The sequence below is a fragment of the Bufo bufo genome, chromosome 3 (genome assembly GCF_905171765.1).
Source record: "Bufo bufo chromosome 3, aBufBuf1.1, whole genome shotgun sequence".
NCBI lineage: Eukaryota > Metazoa > Chordata > Amphibia > Anura > Bufonidae > Bufo > Bufo bufo.
The window spans coordinates 246,927,649-246,939,867 of record NC_053391.1 but is presented as its reverse complement, the minus strand read 5'-3'; the positions used below and the strand labels follow the sequence as shown (position 1 = coordinate 246,939,867).

General features: G+C 43.6%; 1 protein-coding gene across 1 annotated transcript; it reads left to right on the top strand.

Annotated features, from left to right (window-relative positions):
- The first annotated feature begins 985 nt into the window (after window positions 1-985).
- AMIGO1 (adhesion molecule with Ig like domain 1) lies at window positions 986-11,950 on the top strand. The gene is made up of 2 exons (XM_040424075.1): window positions 986-1,070; window positions 8,811-11,950. Exon 2 carries the CDS (start codon window positions 9,109-9,111, stop codon window positions 10,627-10,629), a length of 1,521 nt encoding a protein of 506 aa, XP_040280009.1. The 5' UTR covers window positions 986-1,070; window positions 8,811-9,108; the 3' UTR covers window positions 10,630-11,950.
- The last annotated feature ends 269 nt before the right edge of the window (window positions 11,951-12,219 follow it).

The following is a 12,219-nucleotide window of genomic DNA, read 5'->3' as shown; positions in this document are numbered from 1 at the left end:
CCTCACGTAGGACATGTTGGCTGATCTCTCAATTTTAACACCAGTTTGAGGGCTTAGTAAGGCCGCAGAGTGCACCTGCCTGTTTTTGATAGATATTATCTATCTTGAGGATACCAGTATAAAACACTCTGAAAATCCCTTTAAGACTCAGACATTGACTTACAGGGAGCTTCTTACTATAGCCAGGGAGATGCATTGGCAATAATTTTCTACATGCTGCTAATACAGTACGCCCTAAGCAGAACCACCTTTAAAGAGGAGTAGAAAAAGAAAATACTGTGGTGTAAGATAAATCCTCTGACCTATAGAAGTGTACCATGAAGTACTATTAGTGAATATACTGCAGGTGGTGCATATGCAGGGAGCCATACAAACTGCTGGCATATATCCATGGGAGCAGGACCCTAGGATCCTGCACTGCAGAAAGTTCTATTCATTCTATAAAGACAACCACAAATAATTCATGACACAATACCAGCAATATACAGCACAGATGTGATCCTTAAGGCACGGAAATGAATGATGCAAAACAAGTGGGGGGAGCAAGATCATGGATGAGTGTGCTGGAAAGGAGAAAAAGTATGGACTGGAAATGGAAATGCTTGACTCAAGGACATGGCTGAAAGGTTTAGAGAAGCGGCAGCCACAGAAAAATGCAGAAGGAATGCCGCTGAATACAGATGCTAAAAATGAGCTGACATTTCTTCAGATCTACACCAAGTGTCAATGAAGAGGCAACAAAGCCAATTCAGTCTACAAGGGCAATGAGTCAGTGAGCATCAAACAGGACGGCTTCATAACACAGCCTCCTCCTTCACTGCTGCCTTCCTCCCTCCCTTATTATCTATACCCCTTATCTCCCTCCTCCTTTTGTCTTTTCTTTCTCCCTCCTTCCTCCACCCTCTTCTCTCTATCTTTTTTGTCCTTTTTCACGCTCTCTCTCTCCTCCCCCAGCTCTCTGGCACCAATAACAGGAGGGAGATCAGCAGCGGACGAAGCTTTCTGCATGCAGAGGACAGAGAAGAACTGCACCTTGCCTGCGACACGGACAGACGGGAGCAAAAAGACAGGTACAGTGAATGACATACATTTACAAGTGCAGAAAGAGCCAGGGGCATACCAAGAGTGCTGCAGATGGGGTGGACCAGAGGAACACTACTACAGCTAGAGCCAGGATGCTTACATCCAGATGTAAATCCATGGAACCTGAAACCAGGCACAGACACGGTGAAGCAGGCGTCCTGCCATTAGTTCAGGCACCAATTACATAGGAGGGAAAATGAACACCAAGGATTACATGCAGCGATGAGTTATAAAGACACACAGAGGACATAATCACCAGAGGTCAGACCGTGAGTATACACAGGCTTTCTCGCCAGACGACTGTATGTATACAAACACACCTTCATCTGTCATCAGCAGCACAATGACATCCATCCCAAGGACCTGCAGTTTATCTGCATCATCCTGGTAAACATGCACCCCCCTCCTAGCCGCACTTACTGTACACACTCACCCACAGGATATGTCTGTGTGTATGGGGACCGCTGACCAATCTATGGAGGGCACAAAGAATGAATCAGGCTGACGCTAGAAATCTTGGAGTAGTGTTTCAGACTCCAGCCATATAACATGTATCACTAGCCATCATCCAGCACGGTGATGGAAGATATGCCATAGTCATCTTGTAAGTACAATATGTATGTAATGGGGAGGCAAGACACTATTTTATTAAAACCGTCTTAGAAGGACGGTAACATCGTGCACATGTTCAGAATCAGCTGAGGCGTTACAAATCTGCTAACAAAGCACTTTCTGGGAGCACTTCACTATGTTCCAGAAGGAGAAATGATCCACTGACTGATATCATCATTTTATATGAGGGGGTCCATGCAGTTTATACTCATTAGTAATGTCCGTTTCCCTTTAACTTATAGACATGCATGCCAGAAGGTATTATGTGCTCTCATAGACTTTGTTAGAAAGAGATGTCTCTTACTACTCAGCATTCTGCAAATAGTACTATTATGTTACCTGTTGGCAATATACTGTAGACATAGGCCCTGATTTATCATGTCTTTACTCCTGGATTCTGGCCTCAAAGTCATAAAATGAGGCTACACTTTAGAAATATGGGTAAAAGTGGGTATGGTTAGCTATCAATAATGAGTTTCACTCCAGATTTATCACTGAGACTTAAAAGACTTTAAAAAGTCATAATCTCAGGCCTCGTTTATATTTCAGTTTTTCACTGACGTGTGCTGTCTGTGAAAAATGCGAAACGTACCCATTGATTTAAGTGTGTCTGTTCACATTTCAGTATGTTTTTAGTAAAAAAAAAAAAAAGGAACATGCACTTTGATCCGTAATGAGGACCAAGCACACCCATTGAAGTCCATAGGTCTGTGAAAATCAATGGGATCCGTGTTGTGTCCGTTTTTTACTGAAGACTAATAGAAGATTCTTTGGAAATTAGATTTTTAGCTGAGCAACTTTTGTGAATTACGGATGACACGCGGATGGTAAAAACAGACATGGACCAACCACGGATCCTTCATGGATGAAACACGTGCGCTTTTTTTTACAGACGTGACACTGACACAGAAATGTGAACGAGGCCTCACTCCAGTAGGAGGGTAGAGTAGGAGAACTGGAGGACCTTTTCTGGACACAGAAGTGTTAGGTTTAGGGTCCATTGACACGTCCGTAGTGTATTGCGGATCCGGCACTCATAGAACTGCCTATTCTTGTCCACAATTGCGGACAAGAATAGGACATGTTCTATTTTTTTCCAGAAGATCTGGAAATGCGAATGCGGACAGCACACTGTGCACTGTCCGCATCCATTCCTGCCCCATAGAGTGGGGTGCGCACCCGTTCCACAATTCCCCTCATGATAATTCCCCCAATAGCTTGTGTATTTCCATTTTATCAGCATACTGACATGCACACGTGGTTCCCCAGAAATACAGTCAGGTCCATAAATATTGGGACATCAACACAATTGTAACATTTTTGGCTCTATACACCACCACAATGGATTTGAAATGAAACGAACACGATGTGCTTTAACTGCAGACCGTCAGCTTTAATTTTAGGGTATTTACATCCAAATCAGGTGAACAGTGTAGGAATTACAACAGTTTGCATATGTGCCTCCCACTTGTTAAGGAACCAAAAGTAATGGGACAATTGGCTTCTCAGCTGTTCCATGGCCAGGTGTGTGTTATTCCCTCATTATCCCAATTACAATGAGCAGATAAAAGGTCCAGAGTTCATTTCAAGTGTGCTATTTGCATTTGGAATCTGTTGCTGTCAACTCTCAAGATGAGAACCAAAGAGCTGTTACTGTCAGTGAAGCAAGCCATCATTAGGCTGAAAAAACTAAACAAACCCATCAGAGAGATAGCAAAAACATTAGGCGTGGCCAAAACAACTGTTTGGAACATTCTTAAAAAGAAGGAACGCACCGGTGAGCTCAGCAACACCAAAAGACCCGGAAGACCACGGAAAAACAACTGTGGTGGATGACCAAAGAATTCTTTCCCTGGTGAAGAAAACACCCTTCACAACAGTTGGCCAGATCAAGAACACTCTCCAGGAGGTAGGTGTATGTGTGTCAAAGTCAACAATCAAGAGAAGACTTCACCAGAGTGAATACAGAGGGTTCACCACAAGATGTAAACCATTGGTGAGCCTCAAAAACAGGAAGGCCAGATTAAAGTTTGTCAAACGACATCTAAAAAAGCTTTCACGGTTCTGGAACTACATCCTATGGACAGATGAGACCAAGATCAACTTGTACCAGAGTGATGGGAAGAGAAGAGTATGGAGAAGGAAAGGAACTGCTCATGATCCTAAGCATACCACCTCATCAGTGAAACATGGTGGTGGTAGTGTCATGGCGTGGGCATGTATGGCTGCCAATGGAACTGGTTCTCTTGTATTTATTGATGATGTGACTGCTGACAAAAGCAGCAGGATGAATTCTGAAGTGTTTCGGGCAATATTATCTGCTCATATTCAGCCAAATGCTTCAGAACTCATTAGACGGCGCTTCACAGTGCAGATGGACAATGACCCAAAGCATACTGCAAAAGCAACCAAAGAGTTTTTTAAAGGAAAGAAGTGGAATGTTATGCTATGGCCAAGTCAATCACCTGACCTGAATCCGATTGAGCATGCATTTCACTTGCTGAAGACAAAACTGAAGGGAAAATGCCCCAAGAACAAGCAGGAACTGAAGACAGTTGCAGTAGAGGCCTGGCAGAGCATCACCAGGGATGAAACCCAGCGTCTGGTGATGTATATGCGTTCCAGACTTCAGGCTGTAATTGACTGCAAAGGATTTTCAACCAAGTATTAAAAAGTGAAAGTTTGATTTATGATTATTATGTCCCATTACTGGTCCCTTAACAAGTGGTAGGCACATATGCAAACTGTTGTAATTCCTACACCTTTCACCTGATTTGGATGTAAATACCCTCAAATTAAAGCTGACAGTCTTCAGTTAAAGCACATCTTGTTCGTTTCATTTTATATCCATTGTGGTGGTGTATAGAGCCAAAAAATTTAGAATTGTCAATGTCCCAATATTTATGGACCTGACTGTAGTTGTGTGCGGGTGGTCCAAACCATTGACAGGGAAAGGACTTGTCTCATTAGATAAATACATGCGGTGCAGTGAACAGCTGGGCACTACTGGTCTTGCTCCTGGCACCCCTGGCAGAACGCTGATTTTGCAGAGAGAAGCCACAGCCAGGTAGGCATCTCCCCCAGATAAGGTCACAGTAGGTGAAACATTCTGGCTCATAGTGAGGGGGGCCCCAAGCACAGAGAAACCTCCACATGTCCTACCAGGTTAATATAATATCACTAGGGCTTATCTTTGGTAGGATTTGTACCTTTTAAGGCTACATGCACACAAACGTATTTTGTTTCCGCGTCCGTTCCGTTTTTTTGGGGATAGGATGCGGACCCATTCATTTCAATAGGTCCGCAAAAAATGCTGACAGCACACTGTGTACTATCCACCTCCGTATGTCCGTTCCGTAGCCCCGCAAAAAAAATTGAGCATGTCCTATTCTTGTCTGGATCCGCAAAAAAAAACAAATGCCATACAGACGTCGTCTGTTTTTTTTTTTTTTTTTTTTTTGCAGACCGCAAAACACATATGTTCATGTGCATGTACCCTAATATTCAGTGTGGTTTACCATGTTTCATTTAAAAATAGTTGGTGACCTCTAACTGTAAATTCACATCACCATTTAGATTTCCATTCTTCTGATCCGTCAGAAGGAGAGAAAAAAAAAAACAGGATCCTGTAAAAAACGGATCCTGTTGCATCAGTTGTCATCCGTTTAAGGCTACTTTCACACTTGCGTTCGGTGCGGATCCGTCTGGTATCTGCACAGACGGATCCGCACCTATAATGCAAACGCTTGCATCCGTTCAGAACGGATCCGTCTGCATAAACAGCTTTTTCAGAACTGAGTTTTTACATCGTGAAAACTCAGATCCGACAGTATATTCTAACACAGAGGCGTTCCCATGGTGATGGGGACGCTTCAAGTTAGAATATACTAAGAACTGTGTACATAACGGCCCCCTGCTGCCTGGCAGCATCCGATCTCTTACAGGGGCTGTGATCCGCACAATAAACTTGGCCTGGCTGCCATGGTAACCGATCGGAGCCCCAGCGATTAAACTGGGACTCCGATCGGAACTCTCCGGGGTTAATTGTGCGAATCATAGCCCCCTGTAAGAGATCAGGTGCTGCCAGGCAGCAGGGGGCAGTTATGTACACAGTTCTCAGTATATTCTAACTTGAAGCGTCCCCATCACTATGGGAACGCCTCTGTGTTAGAATATACTGTCGGATCTGAGTTTTCACGATCTAACTCAAATCCGATGGTATATTCTAAAATAGAGGCGTTACCATGGTGATGGGGACGCTTCAAGTTAAAATATACCATCGGATTGGAGAAAACTCCGATCCGATGGTATATTAATAGGGACTCCTGACTTTACATTGAAAGTCAATGGGGGACGGATTCGTTTGCAATTGCACCATATTGTGTCAACGTCAAACGGATCCATCCTCATTGACTTGCATTGTAAGTCAGGACGGATCCGTTTGGCTCTGCACGGCCAGGCGGACACCAAAACGCTGCAAGCTGCGTTTTGGTGTCCGCCTCCAGAGCGGAATGGAGGCGGAACGGAGCCAAACTGATGCATTCTGAACGGATCCTTATCCATTCAGAATGCATTGGGGATGAACGGATCAGTTCGGGGCCGCTTGTGAGAGCCCTCAAACGGATCTCATAAGCGGAACCCCAAACGCAAGTGTGAAAGTAGCCTAAGCCATTTCCATCTGAGATCCGTTTTTTTTCGACGGAAAAGAAAGTACTGCGTGCAGGACTTTTTTTTCCCCATCTAAAAAAACTGATCTCAGACAAAAATGTATCAAACGGATGACAAGTCATGCAACAGGACCTGTTAGTTTTTTTTCTCTTTCTTCTTCTGACAGATCAGAAGAACGGAAAGCTAAACGCTGACGTGAACTCAGCTTAAAACTTTAGGACAGGCATCCTCAAACTACGGCCCTCCAGCTGTTGCAAAACTACAACTCCCAGCATGCCCGAACAGCCTACAGGTATCAGCCTACAGCAGGGCATTGTGGGAGTTGTAGTTTTACAACAGCTGGAGGGCTGCAGTTTGAGGATGCCTGCTTTAGGACTTCTGCTACATGCACATAAAAATGTAAAAAATAAGAAATATTTAAAACACACACACACTGATATTTCATACTGAATAGGAACGTAGCTGTTACATGGTCAAAGCGAACCATTCTAGTCATACTCATCAGTTATATGTCTGCCGCCAAAATAGGTGAGTCACTTGCTGTGAAGAACAATAAACCCGGTTTCAAATATGGAAGTGGGCCTGTTTTTGCATCATCTGGCACATTTGCAGTTTCCACAGGGTTGTGGACCTTTTATGTTCATAAAAGATATTAGCTTCTGCCCCTGTTCAAAAAACAAAGCATCCTTCTCCTGATTTAAAGTTCACTGTTTCGAATGCAACTACAAGAAATGTAATTCCTGGCCCCTGCATCATCAGATCATCCCCATCATCTGTCAGTCACTTTGGGTTTTCCTAATCTAGAATATATAGCACTAGCACTAGTTTGTGTGGAACTAAAGCTATTGCATCTGAAGAAATAATCCAGAATGTATTCATCAAGTCCATTAATCATAATCTCAACATCCTCTCTAGGGACACAATTTAGTTATGTAATAGGAAGTATTTATGCCGCTAGTTTAAAACCCATTAAAGGTATTTGACAATGTTATATAATCTTATAAGACTTGAAGGAACTGGTGAATGTCTCCAGGGTCAATAAGAAGAGATAGCACAAGATCGGTAATACCATAGGTAATACAGGGGTTTCCAGTTTTATATAAATGAAGGTTAAAGAGGTTTCCGAGACTTTAATACTGATCGTTGGGGTCCGACACCCGGAACCCCGCTGATCAGCTGTTTGAGAAGGCACCGGCGCTCTTGTGAACACCACGACCTTCTCAGCTTCTCCTAGGCCGTGTGATAACACATTCATCAGCCACATGGCCGAGGCGCAGCTCAGCCCCATGGAAGTAAAAGAGACTAAGCGTGATACCAAGCACCGCTGCTGTACAATGTACGGCACTGTGCTTGGTAAGCACGGAGAAGGCCGCGGTGCTCACAGGAACGCCAGTGCCTTCTCAAACATCTGATCAGTGGGAGTCCTAGGGTGTCAGACCCCCACCAATCAGATACTGATGACCTATCCTGGGGATAGGTCATCAGGATTAAAATGTTGGAAACCCCTTTTAATCAGTGTATTATCAAATTACAAAACTATGTGATATGTTATGTATTTCAAGTCATCAGTCCAAAATCTCTGCTTGCAGTCAGTGAATAAACCACTTATTAACATATAGAGTCTGAAAAGCTATCTTTAAAAGATAAAACGTCAAGACACGGCAAACACAAAGCTCACAGTATATTAAAACAGTGTTTTTCATTTGTTGGTCTGAGGATGAGTTCCCGAGAAATATGATCTATGGTACAATTAGGGCTTCACCTTTGCACCCAAGTTCTGCCAGAAAGGGGAGGAAACAGGAGTGCCCAGAGGAAAGTCATGCAAACTCCATGCAGATGTAGTGTTTGGTTGGATTCAAACCTAGGACCCCAGCCTTAGAAGGCTCCAGGGCTACTGGGCCACAGTGCTAGCTATCTGAATGTAAAAAATGGTGTTCATTTTCTCTGGCAGACTACTAATAATTGAAAATGGCTCAATATTGAAAGAGAAAGGGTGGAATTAATCAATATGCAAAATTATGCCTTCCAGCGCCACCTATAGATTTGGCTCATGTGCGTAAAGCAACTCCAATCTAAAAACTAACTTCAAATACACCCACATTGATAAATTCCTCCCAAAGTATGTTAGAAAGCGTGAGCTCTGCAGCCTGACTCATTTACTACCATGTGCACCAGAAAGAACCATTTTTTTGTCTGGCCGATTCTTGGCACTTATGTCGGAAATAGGCCAGATCCCTGCCAGGTCTGTTCTAGTCAATGGGGCCTGGCGGTACTCTGACCCTATCTGGCTATGCTGGGTACGATGAACTCTGGCAGGCTGTTCCTCTTAACACAGAAAAAGTGATACACAATACAGAAGAGTGACAGCATAGAAATATGGTCTGTATTGTAATTATTGCAATTTGTGCTGTTTCAACGTTTACAGTATATTTTGTTTTTTCTCACAGGGATTTCTTTTCGTGGAGTTATGACCCTTTAGTCTCTTTTATGAATCCGTCTTTGGTTCCCAATGTGCCAACATGGAGCTGGACACACAAATATTTTAAAGCCTGCTTTTTCAACACAAAGAGTATGGGCTAATTCAGTATTCTCCAAAGACTCTCCTTCATTACACTCTTTAAGTTAAAAGACCTTTAAATATGTGTGAAGTGTCTTCACTGTCCTGTGCCAGTGAATATCTGCCACCCACGGTTTGGTACAATGCAACAGGATTAAGTGTCTGCTACCTGTGACCCACCTCTCACTATGTGGCTATCCTGTGTCTTCTGGCCACAACTGTTTTGGGCCTTCAGTCTCTGCTTTCTTGGGGAAATTATGACAGTGTTAGAAGCATCTCCACTAAACTGCCAAGATACTTGCATTTGTGCAAGCGATGTCATCACTTGCTCCAAGAAGGAGCTGGCAGTGATCCCAAGTGGTCTACCTAAGTATATAGCAATGCTGGACCTCACTCACAACCACCTGTCACGTCTGCGGGCTGAATGGACTCCAGCTCCACTTCAGAGGCTACACACTTTATTGCTATCACACAATCTTATCACTTTTGCATCATCGGAGGCTTTCCATCTGACCCCAAACCTGCGTTACCTCGACCTCTCCTGTAATAAACTGCGAGCACTTGATGAGAATGCATTTAGTGCTTTGGAAAACCTAGAGGTTCTTGTTCTCTTTAAGAATGCCATTGTCGATATTGATCGCAGTGCTTTCGATGATATGATTCATTTGCAGAAGCTGTACCTGAGCTACAATTTGGTGACCCGCTTCCCCATTGAACTGGTGAGGGATGGGGAAAAATTGCCAGAGCTGTCATTACTTGATCTCTCTTTCAATAAAATAAAGAGCCTCCCGGTGCCACAACTGCGGGTGCTGCCCGCCTGGCTGTCCAACAGGCTTTACTTACATGGAAATCAACTGACCTGCAACTGTGAAGTGTACGGACTGTACTGGTACTGGCATGTCCGACAGCTGGCTTCCACGGTGGACTTCAGAGAACAGATACAGTGTTACCCACCATCCCAGCAAAGGACTGTTTCTATAAATGTTTTTTCCCTGAATGAAAGTGAATTCATGAACTGCAGCATTGTGCGAGAGAGTGGCATGGAGGCATACCTGCAGGATACAGTCGTTTTAAACTGTGATTCTAAACAAAGAGATGTAAACCAGATTTGGATGACGCCTGGAAATGAGATCCACAGACCGTATGCTGAGAAAGAGACAAATAGCAGCATATCTGTGCTGAATAATGGTAGTCTGCAAATAAGACATATCCGTTTGGAGGACCGGGGCACATATACTTGTTATGCTCAAGGTGTGGCATTGAATGAGACACTGTATGTCACTCTCAGTGTGTTTAATGTAACAAGACAAGTGCACCAAGATACACTTAATACGGCATATACTACTCTTGTGGGCTGTGTGGCTAGTGTCATCCTAGTCCTGATCTATCTATATCTGACACCATGCCGCTGCTGCTGTAGGACAGGTGATCGAGGTCAAGGAGAGGACAGGGACAGTATCCGTTCCTCAGTCCTCAGTGCAACACCTAACCACGAGACTACAAGTGAGAAAGCAGCTCTCAGTCGTCATGTGGCTTTTCTGGAGCCCCCTGGAGACCTTCGGGGTCAAAATGGAAAGCTTAAACCAAATGGCTCACAGGGTGCACCTGGGATAAAGAACAACTTTCTACAACCTTCATCTCCACAAAGGAAGTTGTCAGATCCTGGGTCCATAAGTTCTGTGTTTTCTGATACCCCTATTGTAGTGTGAGCGGTAAATACTATCTCATGAATGGTTGCAAAGCTCTCTAAGTAACCTCCAACTCTAGAATTCTTATTAGAAATCTCCTGAAAGTGCATGTGCATGTCAGGTTAGTGTTCAGAGACCAGGAAAGAGGCGAGAGGGGCGAGATTTCAAAGTTGAATTGGGAATGTTAGTACGGTAAGGATAATGTAGACAAGTATCAAACACAAGTAGAATACAGATGGAGATCACAAGAGGCTTGAGTGAACTACATGTATTAGATCTAGTCTAGCCGTCAGCAATCTAAACAAATGGGAGAAAGAATACAATTAAATCTACAGTTCTAACTAATAGGAGTTACCAACTAGTCAAAAAATTCAATGCAGAAAAGTTATTCTTTACATTATACGCCATAACTGCTTTGTCAAATACAATCGAACTGCACACCATAGCTGTTAGGTGCTGCTGACACATGGAAAGAAACTCCAAAGGGAGGGTATGGCACATTGCCCCTGGAGAGGGTTACAATAGACTGGAGTCTGTACTGAGAGCACAGATCAGTTACCATAGACTCTGGCTGATGTCAGTAATGAAAAGCACAAGCCTCCACAGTAGCTTGGAAGGAATATAAAGTTACTAAAACTCATAAACGCTTCACTTGTTAGTATAGTAGTTTAGCACACATGCATCCAAATCTCTAGAAGATGCTCCTCATGCTTCAGAACCCCATTAAGGCCTTGTTCACACTTCAGTGACTCATGGACAGCACATGTTCCCATTGCTGTTAATGTATTTGTTCACACTGTGGGTCAGTGAAAAACATCACAGGAGCATACACTACTTTGGTTGGTGATGCGGACCAAAGAAGTCTAGGGGTCTGTCAAAAACCACTGGCACAACACAAATGGCATCTGTCTTCTGTCAGTGGTTTTTTATGGACCATTGATAGGAGATGCTCTGGAAATTAATTTTCTGCTGAAATACAGAGGGCAAAATACAGATACACAGACCAAACACAAATTCTTCACAGATAAAACAGAGATTTTCTACAAATGTCAAACGGACACGGAAATGTGAACGAGGCCTAAGTGACAGTCTGTAGTCCTTTTGAATTTGAAGTTCTGGGAATTTGATGTTACTGGTGCAAGACTGGCTGAAAACTGTTGCCAGGTTCCATCGCTTCTCTATATGTGGTGCCCTTTTTTCTACAGGTGCTCACAGGTGCCCGCATTGTTATTTATACCAGGTGACTGCAGTCTAGCATGCCAGATACTCAGTCATTAGTACCACCAATATTCAGTATTGTTTCCTTCATTACCTTATTCCCCCACCTTAAGCCTCATGCAGACGTCCGTGAGATACCGGACTGGCATTGCAGGAGCGCACGGCATCATAGCAACCAATGAGGCCGTGCACTCCTGCAATGCCAGTCCGGTATCTCACAGACCCTGATCCACGGACATCTGCCTGAGGCTTTAAGCTTCAAAATCTGAATGTGCCAAAAAAATTGCCTACACAAAATAATGTACTTTATTTGATGCTTAAGATCTTAAGTTGTCCATACACTTTAGATATCTGTTCAGCCCTGAGCCATAGCACCGGCCTCTACTATACCCA